The sequence below is a fragment of the Crocuta crocuta genome, unplaced genomic scaffold, assembly GCF_008692635.1.
Source record: "Crocuta crocuta isolate KB4526 unplaced genomic scaffold, BGI_CrCroc_1.0 scaffold64, whole genome shotgun sequence".
NCBI lineage: Eukaryota > Metazoa > Chordata > Mammalia > Carnivora > Hyaenidae > Crocuta > Crocuta crocuta.
This window is the reverse complement of record NW_027530640.1, coordinates 13,474,795-13,499,801: the sequence shown is the minus strand read 5'-3', so window position 1 is coordinate 13,499,801 and position 25,007 is coordinate 13,474,795. Positions and strand designations below refer to the sequence as shown.

At 44.7% G+C, this 25,007-nt stretch overlaps 1 protein-coding gene across 1 annotated transcript in view; it reads left to right on the top strand.

Annotated features, from left to right (window-relative positions):
• The window catches only part of DIAPH1 (diaphanous related formin 1), a 97,942-nt gene extending 74,275 nt beyond the window's left edge, over positions 1 to 23,667 (top strand). The window contains exons 19-28 of the mRNA XM_077768819.1: positions 6,746 to 6,844; positions 10,710 to 10,804; positions 11,128 to 11,229; positions 11,455 to 11,694; positions 11,826 to 11,955; positions 12,672 to 12,797; positions 13,343 to 13,506; positions 13,631 to 13,766; positions 15,642 to 15,728; positions 21,709 to 23,667. Coding sequence (XP_077624945.1) covers positions 6,746 to 6,844; positions 10,710 to 10,804; positions 11,128 to 11,229; positions 11,455 to 11,694; positions 11,826 to 11,955; positions 12,672 to 12,797; positions 13,343 to 13,506; positions 13,631 to 13,766; positions 15,642 to 15,728; positions 21,709 to 21,866 — 1,337 coding nt within the window. The 3' untranslated portion in view covers positions 21,867 to 23,667. The remainder of the gene's footprint in view (positions 1 to 6,745; positions 6,845 to 10,709; positions 10,805 to 11,127; positions 11,230 to 11,454; positions 11,695 to 11,825; positions 11,956 to 12,671; positions 12,798 to 13,342; positions 13,507 to 13,630; positions 13,767 to 15,641; positions 15,729 to 21,708) is intronic.
• Positions 23,668 to 25,007: the final 1,340 nt, after the last annotated feature.

Here is a 25,007-nt window from a genome sequence, read left to right as displayed (position 1 = left end):
TCTTTTATTAATGTGATGTATCAAATTATTGATTTGCAAAAATTTAACCAACCCTGTAGCCCAGAAATGAATCCCACTTGATCACTGTTGAATTCGATTTGCTAGTACCTTGTTGAGAATGTTTGCATCCGGTTTCATCAGGGATACTGGCCTGTAATTCTCCATTTTAGTGGGGTCTTTGTCTGGTTTAGGAATGAAGGTAATAGTAGTTTCATAGAATGAGTTTGGAAGCTTTCCTTCCATTTCTGTATTTTGGGAACAATTTGAGAATAGATATTAACTGCTTTAAATGTCTGATAGGCCATCTGGCCCAGGATTCTGATTTGTTGGGAGGTTTATGATAACCAATTTGATTTCCTTAGTGCTTATGGGCCTGTTCAAATTTTTCGATTTTTTTCCTGTTTGAGTTTTGGTAGTGTGTGTGTGTCAAGGAATTTGTCCATTTCTTCCAGATTATCCAGTTTGTTGATATATCATTTTTCATAATATTCTCTTAAATAGTTTGTATTTCTGTAGTGTTGGTTGTGACTCTTTCTATTTGGGTCCTCCCTCTTTTCTTCTTGAGAAGTCTATCAATTTTGTTTATTCTTTAAAAAAAATATTTTGCTCTTAGTTTCATTTATCTGGTCTACTGGTTTTATTATTATTATTATTATTTTTGGATTCTATATTGTTTATTTCTGCTCTAATCTTTATTATTTCCCTTCTTCTGCTGGCTTTGGGCTTTATTTGCTGCTCCTTTTTTAGCTCCTTTAGGTATGAGGTCGGGTTGTGTATTTGGGACCTTTCTTGCTTCTTGAGATAGGCCTGAATTGCAGTGTACTTTCTTCTCAGAACCACCTTTGCTGCATCCCAAAGTGTTTGGACTTCCGTGTTTTCATTTTCATTTGCTTCCATGTATTTTTTAATTTCTTCTCTAATTTCCCAGTTAACTCACTCATTCTTAATAGGATGTTCTTTAATCTCCATGCATTTAGGTGCTTTCCAAATTTTTTCTTGTGGTTGATTTCAAGTTTCATAGCCTCAGTCTTTGTACCTGTTGAGGGCTAATTTGTGACCCAATATATCTAGTAAGTCCATCTGGTCCAATTTGACATTCAGAGTTGTTGTTTCCTCGTTGATTTTCTGCTTAGATGATCTCTCCATTGGTGTGCGTGGAATATTAAAGTAATAATCTCCTACAATTATGGTGCTATTATTAGTAAGTTGGCATATGTCTTTGATTTATATATTTGGGTGCTTCTGAGTTGGGAGCATGAATATTTACAGTTGTTAGTTCTTCTTGAGGGATGGACACCTTAATCATGATGCCCTTCTTCATCTGTTACAGTCTTTGTTACAAAATCTGGTTGTCTGATATAAGTATGGATACTCCAGCTTTATTTTGACATCCATTAGCCTGGCAGATGGTTCTCCACCCCTAACTTTCACTCTGCAGGTGGCCTACAAGGTCATCAGTCTCTTGTAGACAGCATATAGATGGATCTTGTGTTTATTGTTTTTGTTTTTTTAATCCATCCTGATACCCTATGTCTTTTGATTGGGCCATTTAGTCTATTTACATTCAGAGAAATTATTGAAAGATATGATCATAGTGCCATTGTGTTATCTGTAGATTTCATGTTTGTGGTGATGTCCTTCTGGTCTTTTGTAGTCTTTTCTGCTTTCTACTCACAGAGTTACCCCCTAGGATTTCTTGCAGGGCAGGTTTAGTGGTCATGAACTCCTTTAGTTTTTGTTTGTCTGGGAAAGTCTTTCTCTCTCCTGTTATTAATGACAGCCTTGCTGGATAAAGGATTCTGGGCTGCATATTTTCCCTGTTCATCACATTGAATATTTCTGCCATTCCCTTCTGACCTGCCAAGTTTCAGTGGACAGGTCTGCTACTACCCTTATGTATTTACCCTTGTAGGTTAAGGACCTTTTGTTTTCAGAACAAGATGGAGGAAAACAACAATTCTAGCTGTTTTCAGAATTCTCTTTTTCTTTGTATTTTGCCGGCTTTGCTATGATACGTCATCACGTTGACCTGTTTTTGTTAATTTTGAAGGGCGTTCTCTGTGCGTCTTGGACCTGGAAGCCTGTTCATTTCATGGGATCACTTATTTCTCTGTGTCTCCTCTCATGATCTAATAATTTCCTTTTCCCTCTCTTTTTCAGCTTCATTATTTTCCATAATTTTCTCTTCTACTTCACCTATTCTCTTTTCTGCTTCTTCAGTCCTCACTGTCATTATATCTAGTTTATTTTGCATCTCGATTATAGCACTTTTTAATTCATCCTAATTCTTAGGTCTTAGATCTCTGTAGCAAGGGTTTTTCTGGTGTCTTCTATGCTTTTTTCGAGCCCAGGTATTAGTCTTAGGACTGTTACTCTAAATTCTTGTTCACATATATTGTTTATATCTGTTTTGTGCATTTCTCTGGCTGTGATTTCTTCTTGACTTTTCCTTTGGGAAGAATTCCTCCGTCTTGTCATTGTGGCTAAGTTTCCTCCATCTTGTCTTCTGCCTATTAAAAAAATTTTTTTTTAAGAAAAAAATTTTTTTTAAATGTTTATTCATTTCTAGGAGAGAGAGAGTGTGAGCAGGGGAGGGTCAGAGAGAGAGGGAGACACAGACTCCGAAACAGGCTCCAGGCTCTGAGCTGGCAGTCAGCACAGAGCCCAACGCAGGGCTTGAACCCACGAACCATGAGATCATGACCTAAGCGAAAGTCGGACGCTTAACCAACTAAGCCACCCAGGCACCCCTATTAAAATTTTTTTTTACTGTTTATTCACTTTTTTGAGAGAGAGCAAGGGGAGGAGGGGCAGAGAAAGAGGGAGACACAGAATCTGAAGCAGGCTCGAGGCTCTGAACTGTCAGCACAGAGCCCAATGTGGGGCTCTAACCCACAAACTAGAAAGAAGATCATGACCTGAGCTGAAGTCAGATGCTTAACCAACCAAGCCACCCAGACGCCCCATCTTTTATGTGTTTTAAAAGCTTGTTATGTGTCCTACACCTGAGAGAACTGTATTAAAGTAGGGTCATGATCTGTCCAGGACCTGGCACTACAAGAAGTGTTTCTGCTATATGTTGCATGCACTCTGTTTTTATGTTTTGGCTGCTCTATCCTACTGTTCAGTCCTCTGGGGAGCTCCTCCTTGTTTGTAGTGGTGGAGTGATTAGACCTTCAACTAGGTGTGCTTTGATTTGTTTGTTGAAGTAACCCTGGGTGAAAAAAAAGCAAACAGGAGAGGGAAAGCCTCAATCCTACCACGCTGCCTTCCTCCAACTGTGGAAAACCTTCTGCCTCTCCTGAGATCCCTTTCATGGGTGTTCCAAGTGATCTGACCTCTCTACAGCTGTGTTTGAGGGATGAGGAAAATCCCAGTCCCCCAACTTCTCCACCGTCTTAACTTCCCACTCTCAGGATGCAGTTTTTTACTCTGTTAATATTCTCTTCCTTAGAAATATAGATGGGTGGCAAAGGATAAATATAACCCAAAAGTAAGAAGCCATTTGCATCCAAATTAGAGTAATTTCATGACTGTTCAGCATCATCCAGGGTTCAGTATTGCGTTTCTCTGACCCTTCTTTCTGAGTAGCAAGTAAATTCTGTGAATCTCAGGAGGCCTACCTCAGATGGTGACTCTCATTCTAGTTGAGCCTGCTCCATTTTCACAGCAGACTAATTCTGCTGTGGTGCCTCCTACCCCAGATCCACTCAGTTTTCTAAAGCCCCTGTTCATTTCTTTCTTGTGTATATGTGGTATATATATTTTTATTTTGTTGCCAAGCAAAAAAGTTGAGTCTGTTCTTTGTGGGTTTTTTTTTCTTTTTTTAATTTTTAACGTTTATTTTTGAGAGGGGTGGGGGATGGGGCAGACAGAGAGGGAGACACAGAATCTGAAGCAGGCTCCAGGCTCTGAGCTGTCTGCACATAGACCACCACGGGGCTCAAACTCCCAAATGATGAGATCATGACCTGAGATCACCCAGGTGCCCCTGTTTTGTTTTGTTTTGTTTTTAACATCATATATCTTTCTCTTTGCCTGTATAAAATGAGAGCTTTACTTTTACTTTTTTCCTTTCCTGTTTCTAAGTTTTTATAATACAGTCTGGATGTTTGAAGTTTCCATTTTTATTTGACTACTCATAATTTCCATTTTCTTATGTGATCTGTCTTTAGTATATCTCTGACTCTCCCAGCCCCTCCCTCCCTCTATATAGCCACAATGACCTTTTTGCTTTGCTTTGGACACACCTAGCCTACTCCTTTCTCAAACCTTTTTATTTGTTGTTCTGTCTCCCTGGAATGCTTCCTCCTCTCCCCAAAAATATTCATGTAGCTTGTGCTCTCACTTTCTAAAAGGTCTTTTCTCAAAAGTCACATTATAGAACCTTCCCTGANGAGTCTGTTCTTTGTGGGTTTTTTTTTCTTTTTTTAATTTTTAACGTTTATTTTTGAGAGGGGTGGGGGATGGGGCAGACAGAGAGGGAGACACAGAATCTGAAGCAGGCTCCAGGCTCTGAGCTGTCTGCACATAGACCACCACGGGGCTCAAACTCCCAAATGATGAGATCATGACCTGAGATCACCCAGGTGCCCCTGTTTTGTTTTGTTTTGTTTTTAACATCATATATCTTTCTCTTTGCCTGTATAAAATGAGAGCTTTACTTTTACTTTTTTCCTTTCCTGTTTCTAAGTTTTTATAATACAGTCTGGATGTTTGAAGTTTCCATTTTTATTTGACTACTCATAATTTCCATTTTCTTATGTGATCTGTCTTTAGTATATCTCTGACTCTCCCAGCCCCTCCCTCCCTCTATATAGCCACAATGACCTTTTTGCTTTGCTTTGGACACACCTAGCCTACTCCTTTCTCAAACCTTTTTATTTGTTGTTCTGTCTCCCTGGAATGCTTCCTCCTCTCCCCAAAAATATTCATGTAGCTTGTGCTCTCACTTTCTAAAAGGTCTTTTCTCAAAAGTCACATTATAGAACCTTCCCTGACCCCCCCCCCCCAAGATATAATCCAGTCTCCATGAAATTCCCGTATTCTGTTCCCTACTTGATTTTTTTCCCCACAAAACTATGACCTGCGAACACACTATTTTATGTCTTAACTGTTTATTCCTTTTTATTAGAATATGAGTTCCATGCAGGCAGGAATCTTTATTTCATTTGCTGTTTTATTCACAATGTCCAGAATGATCTGGCACAAACCTTCTTTGAGTTGGAACTATCTGGTCAAAGGATGAGATTTCTAATAGCTCTTGGTCCTTTTTGCCATGTAACTTCCTTTTTTGTTTGCTGTATTTCTTATTTATTTGCACCAGACAGTGCTTTTTTGTGGTTTAATGAAAATTTAAACAGTATACGAGCAAGTTATTCACTGTAATACACTTCTGTATTCCAGTCCCTCATTCCTCTGCTCAGAGCAACTAGCTTTGTCAGGTTCTTGACCTTCCTTGTGGAGATATTCCCATGGAGCTTTCTAAAAAGAGCTGTTGCCAGGTTACCCTATAGGACAGAATATTTTACAATTCTTTCTGTCCAGAACATTTGTTGTTTCCCTTTCTGCTTCTCAATCCTCCTCAATAGCCAGTGTCACCCATTTCTTAGAGAATGTTACTGTCATGCTAACTGCTAAGAGAGTGAGATAATAAAATATTATTTTGTCCATGCTCTTGAAGTTAAAAATGTTGGCGGGATGGGAAAGTATCCACACTTAAAAAGTAGCAGAGGGTTGGGGCGCCTGGCTGGCTCAGTAAGTGAAGTGTGCAACTCTTGATGTTGGGGTTCTGAGTTTGAGCCCCACATTGGGTGTAAAGATTACTTAAAAGTAAAATCTTAATTAAAAAAGTAACAGGATTTAAAAAGATCAAGATGGTATGTCAGAAATGTCACAAAACATTGAATAATTGTTGAATGAGGATTGATAACAAATAGCATGAAAATCGATTCATCAAAGCATTAGTTTAATTTAAGAAGGAAAGCTTCTTAGAATAAAGAAGTATCAAATTCAGTGGAGATTTGGAGAGAGATCATAGGCATTTGGGGAATGGAAAAAAATAAGTTTTTTAAAATGTTCATTTATTCTGAGAGAGAGAGAAAGCCCACATGTGTGTGGACGCAGGAGGGGGAGAGAAACAGAATCTTAGGCAGGCTTCACACTCAGGGATCTCACGAAACATGAGATCATGACCTGAGCCAAAATGCTCAGGATGCTTAACCAGCTGAGCCACCCAGATGCCCTGGAAATGAAAATTTTTATAAGGAATCCTATTCAAGGTGGAGCTTTAAGGATAAACAGAATTTTTAATAAGCACAAAGGATAACATGGTGGAAAACTCTAGTAACAGGTTGGCAAACTATATGCCCATTTGTTTATGTGTTGTTTCTGCTTTCATGCTATAGTGGCAGAATTGAGCAGTGGCGACTGATCATAAAGTCTGCAAAGCCTGAATAGTTACCATATTTCTCAGGGAAAGATCTGGTAGTAAATGATAAGATGTAGGTGGGAAAGCATTATTGCTAACAGTTAAAGGAATGAGAACAAAATATTGACTAGTTAGGGGTGGGGGGTCAGTAATAGAAGGGTGGGTGATTAGAGAGAAGGTTAGCTTTGAAGGAATGCAGTAGGGAAACTGCTGTTAATAGGAGATAAGGAGCCCCTTCCAGGCTGGTACAGTAGTTCAGTAAGGCATGAATATGGCTTGTCCTTAGTCATGTTTTTCTAACCTTTCCCTTACTAGCCAAGAAGGATCAGGAAGGTGGAGAAGAAAAGAAATCTGTGCAAAAGAAAAAAGTAAAAGAGTTAAAGGTGTTGGATTCGAAGACGGCCCAGAATCTCTGTGAGTAACTCGGTGATCCCAACTATTTGACATGTGAAGGGCTTCTTCTCAAACCTTAATTCTGGTGGATCCAGAGTCTCTTGATTTGTTGAGCTCCTGAGTAGAACTGCAAAACTGTTAGTATTCAGTTTTATGGCAAGGAAATAGAGGTTAAGACTTTAGGCGTTTGCCTAGTCCAGTAGGTAGAGACAGGTCTGAGATTTGAACCTCAGATTTTTTTTTTATTTCAAAGCCCTTACTATTTCCATTACATCCACAGAAAATCTATCACAAATATTCTAGCTAGTGTGCATTTCCTTCTTTCTAACTTTAAGAACTTCCTTTAAATGCAGCTCTGGTTTGATAGCATCTAAGTCTAAAGTAATTTTGTGGCATGGAACAAATAATGTAAATCCTATACTTTTCAAACTAGGATCAGAAACTGTTCCCCCAAGTTGATACAGGTAATACTTATGAACATTCATTCTGATCATCAAATTTTTATGGCTGTGTATCTCCTTTGTGCTGAGCAATATAGATTTAAATATCTGTTCAAGTAAATATTTGAGGTCTGACATGTTGCATCCTCTATTAGGCACAGACTAGACACGTGTTTCAGAGATGAAAGGGTATATATTCCATAAAACCCACTTACAATCTTGCAGTGTGGCTGTTGTCCTCATTTTTCCAAATGAGAAGATCAAAGTTCACATGTTGTGACTTGGCCAAGATCAGATAAGTAAATGTGTACACATACCTATAAGTAAAACCAGTGATAGAATGAGAACAGTATGTTTTTTACATTATTCTTGGCTGGGTACACTTAGATCATTGACCACAAATATTACTAAATATTGTCTGTGGGTAAGTCTTTTTTTGGAGACTAATGTGAGATAATTCCTCTTCCCAAGATCATCTCTGGGGACAGAAAACTTAAATAACTCTTCTTTTAGAAAATGATAGGACTGTGGCATAGGACATTGTTATTTCCAGTTGAGTGATATTGATACGGAAAACAGAACCCAGAGAGAATTGAGATTAGTTTGGGGAAGGATGGTCTAGAAGATATAATTTAGTGACTCAGAAATTACTAAGTGCCTCTTATGGTAACAACACAGATTGAGGTGTGTTAGGATGCATACGAGAGCACCAGGAAAGGGGCATCCAGGTCAAGTGGGGGGAGTGCTGGAGGGAGCACATCCTTGATGTCCCTCGAGAGGAGGTCCTGCTTAATTGAGCTAAAAGTAGTAGTCATGAGTGAAGTGAAGGGTGTGGGCTGCCTGGTTTCCAGCAGAGAGGGCTGCATGTGTGAAGGCACAGAAGCACAAGGTAACACTGTGCGGTTGGAAAACTGCAGGTCGTTGAGTACAGCTGAGTAAAGGCTGTATGTGGGGGGAGTGATGGCAGAAGAAGCTTTCAAGAAAGAAAAAGAAGCCAGATCATGAAGAATTCTGACAGGCTTAGGATAAAAATTACCTATTTTATCCTGAAAGCTTTGGAATTTATCGAAGGGATGTTAATCAGGAAAATGCGTGATACAGCCCTGTGTAATTTGGGGAAAGGCTACTTCAAGCAGTGACTTTGAGGCTGGATTGCTGGGGTACAGGAAGACTACAGGCAGAAAGATGAGTTACGTTCTTGCTTTAAAACTAGATGAGAAGTGATCAGGGCCTGAAATTTAAGTAGTGAGAGTGAGTAGGAAGGCGGAAAAGACTAAGAAGATAGAAATACTAGAACTTAGTGATTGGCTGAGGGAATAAAGGAGATGTTTTCTTGGGTTCACAGCACTCTAAAGAGAGTGGTACCATTTACTGAAAAAGGAATATCCAGCAGGAGCAAATTGTCTTTTTGGGGAGGAGCAGGGGGTAGTGGACATGAATGAGAGGTGGCAGGGTGGTGGGCAGAAATGATTACTCTTAGGGTAGAATCTAAGATGCCTGTGGGGATTCCTCCAGAAGGATGGGTGTGTTAGGCATTTTGGTGTAGAAATCAGGAGGAAGGTTTGGCTGGAGATGGGAATTTAGGAGATAGCACGTGACTCATAGCTGAAGCTGTGAGTTTGTTTTGAAGGTCACTAATACAAAAGGGCAAGTAAATAGTGGGGGGTGGGTGGAGAACTCAAAGGAGACTGGAAAGGAGCAGCAAGAAAAATGGTATGATCCAGTCCTAAGAAATGGGAGTAGTCAGGGCCCAAGTCCTTCTGATTGAGGCTCCAACCAACAAAAATAAACAAAAAGAAATGGGAGTAGTCAGATGAAGACTAAGAGTCCACTAAGAATCAGGACAAGACAAGACAGGTCCTTTAGATCTGCTGGAGGAAAGTCAGTAGCTTAAGCAAGAATAATTTCAGTGTAGCATAGAGGTTAAGAACAGAGGCTCTGGAATCCTTTAGTATTGAAATCCTGCTTCCAACAATTATTCGCAGTGTGACCTTGGATTTGAGTAGCTTAACTTTAAATATTAGTGTTCTATCAAATGGGGCTAATACTACAGATGTATGGGGATATTATGAATAGGGTGAAATGAGATCATGTATGTAGGTTCTGTGTAAAGTACCATGTCTGACGTTCAGTAAGTAATTACAGTCTTGTCATGGACTCTAGGGACGGAACAGATGAGAGCTGTGGCGGTGGAAGAGAACAGACTGCTGTACTGTTAGAATGTTAGAGAGTGAGGGAGAAAAGTTGGCAGTTAGAGAGTAGTATCAAGTCAGGGGTTTGGTTTTTTGTTTTTTAGATGGTAGAAACTTGATTACGTGTATGCACTGAAGGAAAAGGTCCTCAGGGCCACCTGTTCTATTGAGACACAAGAAAAGGATGAGTACATGGGTGCAGTCGCTGATAAGCTGACAAAAGTATTGGTACAAGGTTTCTTCTGTATAATGCCACATCGTCCTTACATAAGCTTTGACTAGTCTGACTCAAGCTGAGGACCTCCAGTGCGTACGAGAATGCTTAGCAAGTACTTTGATCAGTGGCTTCAGTTTTTTTCAAGCAAAGAGAAATGAGATCTTAAAAATCAGAAGTGGTGGGACACTTGAGACCATGAGGATATTTTGGGAGGAGCTTCCAAGAGGCTGCAATGCTGAGACCCGTGCTACTATTGGTGCTGCTACACCCTGATGAACCATGATCTGCAGAGTCTTTGCCAGCAGTATTCATTAGCCCAGGTGCCAAAAAAGAGCAATGAGAGGGCTGGATTGACCAGAGACTGGAAGGAGAAGGAAACGAGAACAGGAATAGTGGTAAGGGAAATGGCAGTAACAGTAGAGACTGAGTGAAGCTCTAGACTGGAGGGTGGAAGTGCAGTAGAGAAGGCAAAGTGGAACTCGTACATCCAGAGAAAATGGAACGGTCAGCTCTGCCACCAAAGTGAGTGTGTGTGTGCACTCCGATGAGGTTGAGGGGTCGCTGTAAAGACTGGTGAGAAAACGGGAACACAAGATGTGTTTGCTGGGGGATATGGCAGTTTAGGAATCAGCAGTTGAAGGCAGTGGCAGCTTTGAGGATGGAGTCATGGGAGTGGGGAACTAAAAATAGAGTAGGGTGAGTATCTTGGATGTATAGAGATAGAGAATATCAAAATCTTCCTGTGTGAGCAAAGGCCAGGAGCCACAGTGTTTGTAGGATGTGTGCTTGGAACAGTGTAGCTTATATGACATAAATGTGGGGATTCACAAAAGAGAAAGCTGAGAGGCAGAAACCTTCCACACTGGACTGAGGAACTTGGGATTTCAGCTACACGGGCAGTGGGGAGCTGATGGAGGTTTCTAATAGTGACTTTAAACAAATACTCTTGGGCACATTTTCCAACAGAGGTTTGTAGAACAGGCTGGAAGGGAGAGGAGACTGAGAAGAATGTATCTTTATGTCTCATTTCCTGGCAGCCATCTTTCTGGGTTCATTCCGCATGGCCTATCAAGAGATTAAGAATGTCATCCTGGAGGTGAATGAGGCTGTTCTCACTGAGTCTATGATCCAGGTAAGGAGCCAGGTGGTTCTGCTGGATTGGCTCTTCGTGTCGTAGTGCACAAGCCTCATCACCTCTCTGGGTAGAGGATGAGGTCCTCTAGTAAATCGTCTAGGAGATGATTTATGGATTTAAGGCTTTGGGTAAGCGTCTCTCTCTCTGGTGGTTAGGTGATTCCTGGTATATTTTTCAGAAGTCCTGCCATCTCACTAGCTGTCTCTCCTCCCAGTCCGTGTTTCCTTCTTGGTGGTCCTTGGGCAGAATGGGGGACTGACAGGAGGCCCAGGCCATTAGCTCATCCCCCTCAAACTGAGACAGTCCCTTCTCTCTTTCAGAACCTCATTAAGCAGATGCCAGAGCCAGAGCAGTTGAAAATGCTTTCCGAACTGAAGGATGAGTATGATGATCTGGCTGAGTCGGAGCAGTTTGGTGTGGTGGTGAGTGAGGCCTATGGCTGTAAGCTCTTCACTGAGTCCCTTGCTCCCCTGCTCCCCCAGAGCAGCCATGGCACTCACTCCTTGCCTCTTGTCTATTCTGAACCTGTGTTTCTCTCTGCTTCTACTCTGGAACTCAGAGCCTCCTAAAGGAGGCTCAAGCCTATACATTTTTCTGACTTGCCCCCTCTCTGCTGGCTGTACCGAACTGCTTGTCTTCCTCACCAGATGGGCACTGTGCCCCGTCTGCGGCCTCGCCTCAACGCAATCCTCTTCAAGCTACAGTTTAGTGAGCAAGTGGAGAATATTAAGCCAGAGATTGTTTCTGTGACTGCTGCGTGTGAGGAGTTACGAAAGAGCGAGAGCTTCTCTAAACTCCTGGAGATTACATTGCTTGTTGGAAACTACATGAATGCTGGCTCCAGGAATGCCGGTGCTTTTGGCTTCAGCATCAGCTTCCTCTGTAAGGTGAGCCGAGGGTTTAGAGCAGAGCGGCAGAAGGGAAGGCTGCCGGCCTCTGGGGGCCCAGTGTGGCAAAGTGCTGTTGGTCTCAGGTGATCTTGGGTGTGTCAAGACTGACAGTTTCCTCTTTCCCCAAGCTTCGAGACACCAAGTCCACAGATCAGAAGATGACACTGTTGCACTTCTTGGCTGAGTTGTGCGAAAATGACCATCCTGATGTCCTAAAGTTCCCAGATGAGCTTGCCCATGTGGAGAAAGCCAGCCGAGGTGGGGCAAGTTGGGACAAAACTAGAAGGCCATTTCAGCCCCCCCCCACCCCCAAATATCTGCATGGGGACAGAAATAAAACACGGTCTAGATCTTAGATAATTTTCCAGTTCTGCCTATTTTAGGTGGGAATGGGAGAGGGTGTAGCCATGATGTCTACGCGACAGGGGAGAGGATTATCAGGCAGAAGGGAGGTCTCCATGTATAGAAGTGGGGAGCACTCTTTCCCTTCTTAGGGAAACCCTGAACACTGAAAAACAACTGGAAGAAAGGTAGGTGTTTTGTGTCTAGGTCAGCAGTTCTTTTTATTCAGAAAGCATGGACTAGATTATCAAAAATCAGGCCTCATCATCCTGGAACTACGCAAAGAAAAAGCATTCAGTAAAAATGGGAACAGATTTGTGCCCTTCCTCTCTATTTTTGTGTATATCCCCTTCCCCTTCAACTGTGTGCCCTAAAATGAATGAGACCAAGACCCCAGGGAATTTCATAGGTTCTTGTTCAATTAAATGAAGCCTCTCTTCTTGTGGAGGCTGGAGGTTCAGTCATCAAGTAATTTATAGTTGAACTGGAAAGTGAAATATGGGAAGCAGCTAGAGGAGAGAGCATGAGAGCCAGGATAACTGGGTACACCTGTATGTACTGGGCCCCGAAGACTGGAAGCTTAAGGTCTTGACACTCATCATAAATCCTTCCTGTTTTGGGGTTTCCTTTAGTTTCTGCTGAGAACTTGCAAAAGAACCTAGATCAAATGAAGAAACAGATTTCTGATGTGGAACGTGATGTTCAGAATTTCCCAGCTGCCACAGATGAGAGAGACAAGTTTGTTGAAAAAATGACCATATCCTTTCTTAAAATGAAAGGGAAGGAAACTGTCCCATGGGGAGACATCAGGATAGATCTGGCGATAGACAATTTTTCCTTCTTGAAAAAATTCTGTAAAAAAAAAAACCATGCAAATAAACAATATATCCTCCCTGATCCCTTGCCCTCTGCCCCATCTCCACTATACACACAGACACATACGTGTTCTCTTCTCCCTCCCCTTACCAAAGGTAACCACTACACTACACTTCTGATTTTTACCTCATGAATTTACTTTAAACCAAAACTGTGTTGTATTTCTTTTTGCACATAATAGGTCTTAGACCTGGTTCCACAGCAGTATGTGGAGAACAGCCTCTTTTTTAATTGCCACTTCCTGTTCTGTAGGTGGGCCATGGTTTATGGTTTGCCATTCCCGTTTTGGGTATTTAGGTTGCTTCTTGTGTTATAAGCAGTGTTACACTGAACATCCTTGTGCTTGCCAGCATGCATCTCTGTGTTCCTCTGGGCCAGAGCAGTGGAGCTGCTGCTTGGTCTTGGTCCTTTACTCCCTGCCCGCACAGCTTTGTGAAGGATGCACAGGAACAGTATAACAAGCTGCGGATGATGCACTGTAACATGGAGACCCTCTATAAGGAGTTGGGAGAGTACTTCCTCTTTGACCCCAAGAAGGTGTCTGTGGAAGAATTCTTCATGGATCTGCACAACTTTAAGAATATGTTTGTGGTGAGCAAGGGCTATCTGTGGATGGAATCTTTTGTGGTCATTTCTCACTTTCCACATTGGTTAGTGTTGGGTGGGCATATGTGTAAGTGCATACATGTCCACTTTTTGTTTTTTTCCTCCACAGCAAGCAGTCAAGGAAAATCAGAAGCGGCGGGAGACAGAGGAAAAGATGCGGCGAGCAAAACTCGCCAAGGAAAAGGCAGAGAAGGAGCGGCTGGAAAAGCAGCAGAAGAGAGAGCAACTCATAGACATGAATGCAGGTAAGAAGTGGAGGAGCGGACTGGTGGGTTGAAACAGGAACATCTGCAGGGCTACTGTGCCTAGAATCTAGAGGCCAGAGAGAACAGCTCATGTCTGAGCTCAGCTCCTGGCAGAAGAGTGTTGGCAGCCTTTTACCTCCAAGAGCCCGATGCTGGACTTTCATCTCAGCTCCCCTGCACACACGATCCAGTTCTCCAAACTCAGACCCTTCTCTCTGCTTGGCCAGTTCCTGCATTGGTTCTCCCCTCCCCAGCCATCCAGGACTGCTGTAAAGCATACTCTTCTGCCAGTCAAAAGTTCTACTGGCCTGCTTTTGTAGCCTCTATTAAATCTTCCTTTCTTTTCCCTAAAATGTTTTCCTGGCTGCGCTCCTGTCTCTGACTGGTGGCTTGCCCTCCCTTTCTGCTTATGTTCACTAAGTGCTCCGTCTTCAGTACCTCAGCACATTACCCACACTGTGTGCACATATAACCATGTGTACCTATCAGATTGTAAAGGAATTGCACTTCTGGAGAGGGGGCTCGGGAGCTGGCCACTCTCTTCTTTCTCCAGCAGAATCTGTTTCACTACCAGAAGCATGTCTTTGTTGAAACATATGGCCTCAATTACTGGCCCTCTGTTTCCGGTCTCTGCTGCCTTCCTGCTGCTGATGCCCTCCCCTCCCCTCCTCTGTCTGCTCCTTCTGTAGGGAGAACTATAGCGTACGTTGTGCACGGAATTTAGCTGATGCCACCTTTCTTGAACCTGAGGCACCACCACCCATCTAAGTAAAGGGGTTCTTAGGGCCGCCAAGTCTGGCAAGAATAAAATGCTTTGCTTAGCAAAAGAGGCCAGAGCTGCTCTAGCACTTCTTGCTCCCAAGGACTTTTCTTTGGCAGCTCCTGCTGTGATGAGGCCCAAGGACCTGAAGGAGCAGAACAGCCTACACTTTTTTCTTCCTACTTTTCTGGGAAGCAGTTCCGCAGTCCTTCCTGTAGTTATGTATATAAGCCACAAAATTTGGTTTTGTTCTGCTAATGCTATTGAAGGCCATGCCAAGTATCTTTCAAAACTTTCCTCCATTCTTCCCTGGCGGCCAGGGTTTGTCCCTAGGTGTAGGGAAAGGTGGAGTCCAGGGGACACACAGGATGAAGGCTGTACCCAGTCATCTGGCTGTGTAGCAAGACCTTGCCCTGGCCCCCAAGGCAAGTCAAGGAGGTTGGAATGTAGGTCACCTGCACTGGTGATGTTCAGCCAGCAGGTGGCGCCGGGAGCAGTGAGGCCAGCCTGGCCGCTTACAGCCCGCAGGCTCCTTGGGATTTCAGTTTCAGATTTCACCACCCTGAGCTGTTGCCATGGAAACAGAGCCAGGCTGGAACAAGAATTCTACATTAACTCTCTATATTCCAGTCAGGATGCTCTGCTTACATGCTGAGCTGGTTCTGGAAGAGGCAGCCACAGAGGCAGTACTTAAGTGAAATTCAATCTTGATCAGGGGTCTGTCCTTTTTCCTCAGCCCCACTCTGAAACTGGAACCAGGCTCTCCCTGATGTATTTGTGTGAATTGGAGTGAAACACTTCAGGATAAAGAGCCAGTGAGATCGTTCCCTATTTCATCCAGTCTCTGTGCTTATTCTGGAATTAGACTTGGACAATTCTGCAGTTCTCTGTGCTAATCCTGGATGGGATGGGAAGGAGGGTACTACAGGGAAATAACCATTTTCAAACAGATGCAGGTAAACACAGGCTGGGAGGTGGAGCCCTCTGTCTGCTCTGAGCCTTCAGCCACTGTGGGTGACAGGAAGCCAGTCGGCAGTCCATATGTTATGTGTGGGGCTGAACACTGCATGCTGCTCAGGCTGACAAGCTTACATCTCCATCTTTGTTCATGCCAGAGGGCGATGAGACCGGTGTGATGGACAGTCTCCTGGAAGCTCTGCAGTCAGGCGCGGCATTCAGACGGAAGAGAGGACCCCGTCAGGGTAAGTGAGCGGAGGAGCCCAGCCTGGGCTTGGAAGGGGTGAGGCTACTCTACTCCTAGTCCTGTTTGTCTTGGGCTGAAGAACAGGTGAAAATGCTCTGAGGGTTTAAAACTTCCTCACAATAGGCCCTGCATCAAGAGTGGGTTGCCCAGGCCTCTTCCTCCCATATTAGAAAGCACTGACTTGGAGAACTAGGTCTTAGGGGACTGAAAGTGTACATTTGATATAGGAAATACAAAGAAAAGTCAAGAGTCCTTATTCAGCTTCACAAGCGGAAAATATAGAGAAGGTTAGGCATCATTATCCTGAAATGGAATAATAAAGAAGAGCAATCCATTGGAAGAAGCGTCTTCTGACAACTACCTTTCCTTGGGTGAGTTAGCCTCCAGTGCCTTTGTTTTCCCTGTTTACTCGGCCACAGCCTCCTCCCCAAGCCTGGGACAATTTAAGTGGATGAAGTTGAACCAGAGCCTCTAAGAAGAATTATGGGGATAGAAGGACAGATGATCCAGGCATTGGTATGGGGGAAGGCTGGGTGGAGAAGTTTCCTTGGAGGGAAGCGCATAGTGGCCAAGAGACTAGTCCAGGAGAAGGTAAAGCCAACACTACCCCTAATGTGGGGTTGACCTGCACCATTGTGTCGGGCGAAGGTCCTTTGGGACTAGGAGTGATGGCTTTTTTCCTAAGGTTGAAGGGTAGGAATAACAGAAAAAGCCATTATCAAGGTTTCTACTTTTGAGAGAGTTAAAGATGTGTTCGCTATTCCCTGGCTGGTATATTCTCTAGGTCTGTTTAATCAGTGCTCTACGGTGATCATGAGGAGGAGGTGTGCAGCCTGCTTTGGCCAGCACTTAACACAGAGGTATCTGTAGGGCTTAAAGTACCTATCATAGCCTGGAAAGAGGACCCTGGGATGAAGGGTAGAGCATGCTAGCACCCATACTCTGAATTCCCAAAGGGAAATTCCCTTCTGAGGGCTCTTCTGTACAACCTCAGAACCTTCCCTAAATAAGAGAGAGAATCCCTCATTTATAACTCTTGACATCCTCTGAGAACAGGCTTTCTTTGCAAGGATAGCTGGTTATGATGGGCTTAGAACTTCCTAGGATGGTACATTTAGACTGATAGATTGGTGTTTGGGTAGAGAGTGCATCTGATAGTATTTGTTTAGTTTTTAGAGGTTCTTGTGACACTGTTCTCTACCCACCATATAAGGTGATGTGGCCTTACGTTAGGCATTTCTAGCCAAAACAAAGTACATTGCCTGTTACTGTTTACTCTCTCAGCTAAATGTCAACCTGCATCAGACTTGGTGGGGAATTCCCTTTCTAAATCTCTTCCTATGAACTACACAAGAATCCCAGATGCTTCCTGTACACAAGCAGCCAGACATCAATGGCTTCCCTCTGCGGGGAAGGCCCCATTCTCTACTTCTTCCCAAGTAGGAAACCAGGACTCACAGGCAGAGGAAGCGGGGATTTTATTGGAACATAACTTTTCAGCAGAGGATCTAAATTAGTCAAAATGCTAATTTTCATAGGGTAAGAACGAATAGGAGAATGATACTAGGAGATAGTGAAGCAGGGAATTACATGCTTTTTAAATTGGTTTCATCTTCCTGGGCTCTGGGAGTCTAAGAGCCTCTCTTAGGGTAGACACTTCGAATTACTCTGGTATGCTGCTTAGACACTACATTCACGCCCTCTAAAGTGACCTGGCCTCACATTAGATGTAAAGGTTCTATCTACAGTAGAGTGTGACCAGCATTAGATTCGGTGGAAATCAAAAGACCCAGAGTCAAGTTTAACTCTGATGCTGTCTACCTTAGACAACTGTAGGGGACTCTGTTTCTTCATGAGTTGGACTAAAACGGTCTCTGGGTCCTTTCTAGCTTTAATATTTTTTGGTCTAATGACAACAGGATTGAGAGAAGACATAAAAAAGAGACTGGACGCGGAAGGCCCCATTCTCAAACTATACACTAGGCCCTGGTGGCTGCAGGTTTTCCTCAGTGACTCCTGCACTTAGCTGGTCCATTCCTTGCTTGGCCACCTCCCGACTATTCCTCATGGCCAATTGCTTTGAGCTAAAAAACTGATGCCCTCTCAAGCAGATCTGCCTTCCAGGCCCCCTCAGCCCCCGGCTGTCCTAGCCTCAAAGACCCTGGCCTTTTCCTTAGGATTTAAAGGAATGTTGGGGAAAAAAAAAAAATCTTCCAGTCTCTGGAGACCTGAGGGAGTGTATACAAAGTATACAAAGAACCATTGAGTTAGAAGAGGAGAGTTACTATCAGGGCTGGTTCATTAAAAGTGACATGTAAACTGCTCTGATCTGCAGGGTGTGGGAGAACAATGGTTTGAGTGTCAAAGGGAAGAATCCATTTGATTGTATTACAGCTACTATTTCAGGCGGATGATTGAGTCAGTGTGTGGTTTTAATGACTCAGCTTTATCTCCATGTCTGAATTGTGGCCTCCTCTTATATACAGGCCATCTGCTCATTGGGATAAAAATCAAGGGAATAAATTCATCTTTCTCTTCCTTCCTTCTAAGCTCCACCTACCCTAATCGAACCTTAGAGTCCAGAGAGCCTCTGAAGACCTTAGTGTTTAGCATCTGACCTCCTCATAGATGAAAGGAATTAAGACCCACATAAGCTCATCCTCTCCCAGATCTAGAGCTACAACTGTAGTCCCCTTTTGTGATTCCAAGTCCAGGGGTATTTCCACTAAGCCTACTTGATGGACAGGAGATGACAGTGACCAGAGAGCACTGGACACAGTACGGTTGCTTCAGGGAGTTTTCCTATATCTACCTGTCTATAGAAGGTTAAGAGTATTTCCTACATGACCACTTATTCTCCCTCTGCTTTTGTAAAAATAGGACAGGAATATAATTAGGCAAGTTTTAGACAGTAATGAGTTCGTTAGGACAGTAATAACGGTCTCCTCTGTCCTAGTTTCCTCTCCCCCAAGGAAGCTGATTAACAAGAACACTTCAGTAGTAGTTTCTAGCCTATGTTTTATAAATATGTCTTTTTCCAAATCCTTGACCTTTTTCTAGGTCATCTGTACTGCTGTTAGTAAGGATTGGTGGATTTTGCTGATGTTTTTATCCTAGTCCACCGGAACTTCTAGGAATCTGGCTTCAGTGTCTCAAGGTTATTCCTTTATCCCCATAAGCTGTGAGACTATTCTGTTGTGAGCTAATAATCCTCCTTGATCTAATGCAGTTAAATTATGTATTTGCTTCTATGGCTAGATAGAAGCAGTCAGTAGTCTCAAGTATTCAAAGTAGGGAAAGCTCACTTCTGAATTGTTGAAACTGTTGAGTATAACTATGGTCCTGAGGACAGAGTGGAAGCCAGGGTTCTTCAGTTCTGTTGATTCTCTATCCAATTCCAGTAAGAGCTTTCTCATTTCTGACTCTCACGTTAGCCTCCGTCATGGCCATCCCTAGTGTGCCTACTTACTAGGCTTAAAAGGGAAGTTTTGGGGGTCACCTGTGTAGCTCTGTTAAGCGTCAGACTTCAACTCAGGTCATGATCTTGGGGTCAGTGAGTTCAGGCCCTGCGTTGGTCTCTGTGCTGTCGACAGCGACAGCTCAGAGCCTGGAGCCTGCTTCAGATCCTGTGTGTGTGTCTGTCTCTCTCAAAAATTATTTTTTTAAGGGAAGTTTTGGTCATGACCCCACCTACCATCAACTCTTAGTTTTTGTGAAATCTATAATGAATAAGAATCTTTTGGAATCTAGAAAATCTAGATAATACTCCTTGATTAGGTACAACTGGTATCAACTTAGTTTAGAGGAAGAAACCAAAGAGAAATAGTTTAAGACATGCCACACTTTAACTGACTTTTCCCACGTTTCCCAGGACAGTTATCCCTGAAGACCTGGTGTTCCTTTTCCTCTGGGGTCTGAAGTCAAACTATTTCAACACAAATACATGCCTTTAGTCACATCCAAATAGTTGGCGATATTTTCTCAACATTTTCTCAACTGCTAGAGAATAAATACACAGGAACAGGGACATCAAGCCTTTCTGGACATGAGCAGTAGGGTCCTAGAGAAGGGAATAATTCAGAGAAGAGCAGAAACTAAATGGGGCTGAGGCTAAAAAGATCTAAGCACATACATGTAGACCTTCCTAGTCACCCCCCAGTCACTGAGGTGGTAGCACATGTTCGTAATCAAAGCAGTGGTCGGTGTGGAACTCCTGGAGTCTAGGTCACGTACCTTCTACCTGGAACCAGAGGATGAGGCTTTGTGCATGTCAGTCAGGGCCTTCATTCTTCTTTCATCTCTTGTTAGACAGTCCATTGTGCCCCTGGCAGGAGGAGTTGGAGGAGGAGGAGACCTATACACTGGTAACCTGTAGGCATGCCGCGTGCTCCCTGACCCGGGGGTGGCCTCTGTTTTGTGAACACAGCGGTGCTGAGTCTCGGTTCTGCAGAGGCCGACAGCCCTGGTGAAGGGCTGGGCCTTTGCCCCTGTTTGGCTTCTGCCCTGCCTAAAGCTTTCTGCTGGTCTAAACAAGGCAAAGGTGTTCTGGGCACTTTGCTCACTGCCTCCTCTGGACCTCTTCATTCCTGTGTGTGTCCCAGAGCTGCCCCCATCATTTAGGGGTGCTGGGCTCTTCACCTCTCCTTGCTTCTGTAAGGCTGATGCACTGCTTTCCCCACTCATCGTTCCCATGACCCTGCAAAGCTGTTTTTTTTTTTTTAGATACAAATCAAATAAATGCTTAGAATTCACCCTTTTTACAACCCAATGGTTTTAGTGTATTTACAAGATTGTGTAAACATCACCACTAACTCCAGAGCATTTTCACCATCCCAGCAAGAAATCCCATCCTTCCCCCCGCCCTGCAATCTTGAATCTACTTTCCCTCTGGATGTGCCCATTCTAGACATTTCATAGAAGTGGAATCACAGCACGTTTAGCCTGTGTGTCTCACTTCTTTGACCCCAGGCAGGCAGCTTTTGTGTCCATGTGGTCTTTCTGTGCTGTTTTGTAGGGCATGGGAAGAAGCAGAGAGCGTAAGATGTGCATGGTCCCAAGGAACTGCCTTTGCGTTGAATGTAGAAAGATAACTGGGGCCATAAACTCCGCATTCCGTAATTAATGTGACGGTCTGACGGATGGCTCCCAGCACTGAGAACAGAAACGCATGGACTAACTGGTTCTTCTCATTCTGTTTAAGACCACACTGGGAGCATCACCATCCCTTAGCACTTTGGGCTGAGATTTCTTTGTAGGGGCCTGTCCTGGCCATCCTTGACCGCAGCTCTGCCTTCCCTGCCATACCTTTGATTACCCACCCAGTCCCACCCGACATACATACCTTATAGGGGACCTTTGGCATTTGTCTCACAGCTGCTATTCCTGAAGAGGGGGAAAAGAGCTGGGCATGGGGAGCAGAGGGGGTTGGGGGTACACGTGGGAGGGTGGCGTGCATTTGACGTTAGTGCCTGGCTGTTGGTCCGCTTGGCAGGAGTTGCCCCCAGCAGCCTACAGAACACCTTCCTGTGTTTGGACAGCCTTCCCCAGGTCTGACTTGAAAATGGTTTTTGCCTAGGAAATTCCTGAAACTCCAAGAAAACAAGAATACTACTCTTTACTAAGCCAGAGTCTCTTTAATTCCAACAACTCTACGACGAGAAAACAGATTTTGAGCATTTCATTCCTCTTTAAGTTATACCTAACAAACCTGAATCACATTTTTTCTGTCTAGCTGTATTCAAACCTCTGTATGGTTTTTGCACAGGAAAGCCTACCCACACCCTCACATTCTCTGTACTTAGAAAGTATATTCCACATGTTCTTAGATCTCTGCCCCTTTCTTTAAAATAAGGGCCTTTCTGAACCAGACCATGCAGCCACATTTGCATGGCTTTGGGCTGAATGTCTGCTACAGGGTTTGAAAGGCATTAGAAATTGGGCCTTCTGTGGACAAGCTCTCTCATGTCTTTTCTTTGCAGCCAACAGGAAGGCCGGCTGTGCAGTCACATCTCTGCTAGCCTCGGAGCTGACCAAGGACGATGCCATGACTATTCTTCCTCCTAAGATTGCCAAGAACACTGAGGGAGTCCCTACAATCCTTGAAGAACCCAAGGAGCTGGTTGGCCGTGCAAGCTAAGCTGGGTCTTGTGGCCACAGCAGCTCCCTTAAGTGGAGCCCCAGACCGTCTTGCCCGGCAGCATGTGCCTAAAGGGTCACGGAAATATTCCTCTGGGGTGGCTGCTCCCACTACCCTGACCCTGTCTCACCTCTGGCCTGCTGCTCTCTGTACATCACACACAGCTTCAGCCGCCTGGAGGCCAGTAGGAAAGGGCAGTGTGGGGGAAGCCTGAGCCCAGCCAGCCCCGGCTGTCGTATTACCAAAGCAGGCTCTGTGTTTGCTGCCTTAACCCCAGCGGTCTTCTCTCTGTCACTCTAAGGCCTTGTCTCAGATGAGGCCCAACCTGCTTTCTAAACCCCTGCCTTTCCAGTAGGCTTTCACTTCGGTCAATCTTGCTGGGTTCCTGCTTTTTCTTTTGTGGTTTCTCTAGCCCTGAGAACAGCATGGGGCTTGTGAACCTTTAGGCTGTATCCCTTCCCTTCTTTCATTGCTGTCACCTCTACTCTTCCCTCTCCTGGTTACTGTTATTTATTAGTAGTGGTGTGACACTGGGAGCCGCGCCCAAAGAAGTGGGGAGGCAAACCCCCCTTCCCCAAAACGAAAAGGACCTGGACCACTTGATCTGTTCCACGATGGCCTAGGCCAGAGCCTGTGGGCAGGCAGGGTATAGAGACATCATGGAACCTGGCCCCAGCCTGCTGCCATGGTTTATGACCCTGCTTCTGTGAACCCTCTAGACCTGCCCCAGGCTACTGAGCCATGGTCTTTCCTCACATCTCCCCTAGAGCTTTGGTGCATCTCCTCTGGAGTATGGGCTGTATTGTGACCATCCCAACACCTCACCCTCTGTCTCCAAGGAATTGGGAGGTGGAGCCTCCTGGCTGAGAAATTGTTTTGCAAATGGATCTATTTTTATATGAGATTTTTTTTTTTTTTTTTTTAAGAAAATAACCATCCTTCCCACCTTTTCCCTCCATAACGTAAGAGGCTTTGATGGCAGGTCCTAGTGTCTCTGGGATTTCTCCCCACAGGGCCTCAGTCCTGAACAAGACCCTGGACCTCCACCCTAAAGCCTTCTGGGCCCTTAAAGGCCAGTGCAGATTCTCTCTCATCATCATCCAGTTCTGGGGCAGGAGGAAGAAGCTCTTTGGTCGAGCTGGACCAGGCCGAAGAGTGGTGGGAGCTCTGAGACCACAGAGTTTTTATAAATTTAATATATTTATCAAGCCAAATGTGCAAATGCTAACTGGACACTGGGCAAGTGAGGAGTGTTGCCACACAGTGTCCCCCTGCTCCCTTGTGAACAGTGGGCAGGCCAGACTGTTCAGTGGCCCTGGCTCCAGGAAGCTCAGATTCTCTGGCTCAAGGTGACACTCTGCCCTCCTTTTGATTTTAGCTTCCACTCCCAGGTAGGAGAGAGAATGACACTGCTCAGGCATGACCCAGAATTTAAGTTCTTGGAGCAAAGGGGGGAACTGAAGAGACCTGAGGCTTCCTGCAGGGAGGCCTTCAGGCCGGGAACAGAGGTTCTGTTTGCTACAGCTGCCTGTGTGTGAAGGGGCAACCGCAGCTCCTTTGAGCTACTCCCTGGAGGGGGTGGGGGTGGGGAGGGCTGCTCCTGTGGGTCCCCTCCTCTTCCCTGCTGACATCTGGGGCTTTGACCCTTTCTTTTTTAATCTACTTTTGCTAAGATGCATTTAATAAAAAAAAATAAAGACAAAATGCAAACCTGTTTCCCTTGCCTCTTGGGCTTCTGGGATGTCATCACCTCCAGTTTGGTGGGTTTATTTCCAACTGTTAATAAAGCATTGAAACAGTACGACCTTACCTCCTCCTTTGTGATTATAAGCTACTATCCCAATCCCTGGTTGATCTGACAAATCGTCAAAAAGCTTACGGTGCTGGGGCGCCTGGGTGGCTCAGTCAGTTAAGCATCTGCCTTCGCTCAGGTCATGACCTCACAGTTCATGGGTTCGAGCCCCACGTCGGGCTCTGTGCTGGCAGCCAGCTCAGAGCCTGGAGCCTGCTTTGCATTCTGTATCTTCCTCTCTCTCTGACCCTCCCCTGCTCACACTCTCTCTCAGAAATAAACATACATTTAAAAAAAAAAAAAAAAAAAGGCTTAAGGTGCCTAGCATGTGCCAGACAGACAGACACCATGCTTAGGCTTCGGTCCTTGCATTTGCTGTCATAAAGGAATAGGGCTTTCCCCACCCTGCCACTCCTTCCAATCCTTCCACATTGCTGCCTAGTGGTTTGGAACCCTTTTCTTAAACTCCGTTCTAGCTCCCCACCTCCTCATGCCCCCCACATGTCATAAACTCCTAGTCCTGGCAGCACCTGTGCCTCTTCTGCTGAGGGAAGATTCTCCCATCTGTCCTCTTCTAGCCCACCCCACACCCCCACTCTTGGTGGCCATAGACCACATTGGAGATTAGAGGAATTTATGGAGGGTGGGGTTGATAGAAACCCGAGCCTGCCAGCAGAGGTCAGAAGCCAGAGGTCATGCTCCAGGTACCTTGCTGCTCAGAGCCGTACTTGAGCACACTGTATAACCTACACAAAGGAACCTTACAAGCTATGAACAGACCCAGAATAGACAAGGAGGGGCTTGAAGAGGACCACAAACCCATTCTGGCAGACTCTGGAACTGGAAATGAAAGCCTTTTTAAATAGCCCTGGAGCCTGGGCAGCTGCCTCCTCAGTATGGCTGGGGATGTGGGGGTGGGCTGCCTCCTCCCTCTCCCTACCAGAAGCCACGCGTTTCTGTTTCAGAGCTTTACAGGCGTACATACCAATTAGGGGACCAACCACAGCTGCTCACACACACTGCCAATCTACCGCCGTGCCTGGAATAGAACCCAGGCACCCAGCACCCCGCCCTCTGCAGCCCGGCTCTCAGAAACAAAACCCCACTTCCATCTCAGAAACCCTGCACGCCACCCTTCCTCCCACGCAAGAAGGTCGCCTCCAGATGCTTAGTTGGAAGGCTTGGTTTCCCTGACAACAGACTTCAGAAGCTGGCAAAACACGTGACAGGGCTCTGAGAGGATGCGCAGAGGAAGCCCAGAGACAGTCTCCGTCCACCCTGCGGTTACGCATGCCCTCCCTGACCCGCCAGACAGCACAGTCGGTCTGTGTTTCTGTCCTTCCTCTGCA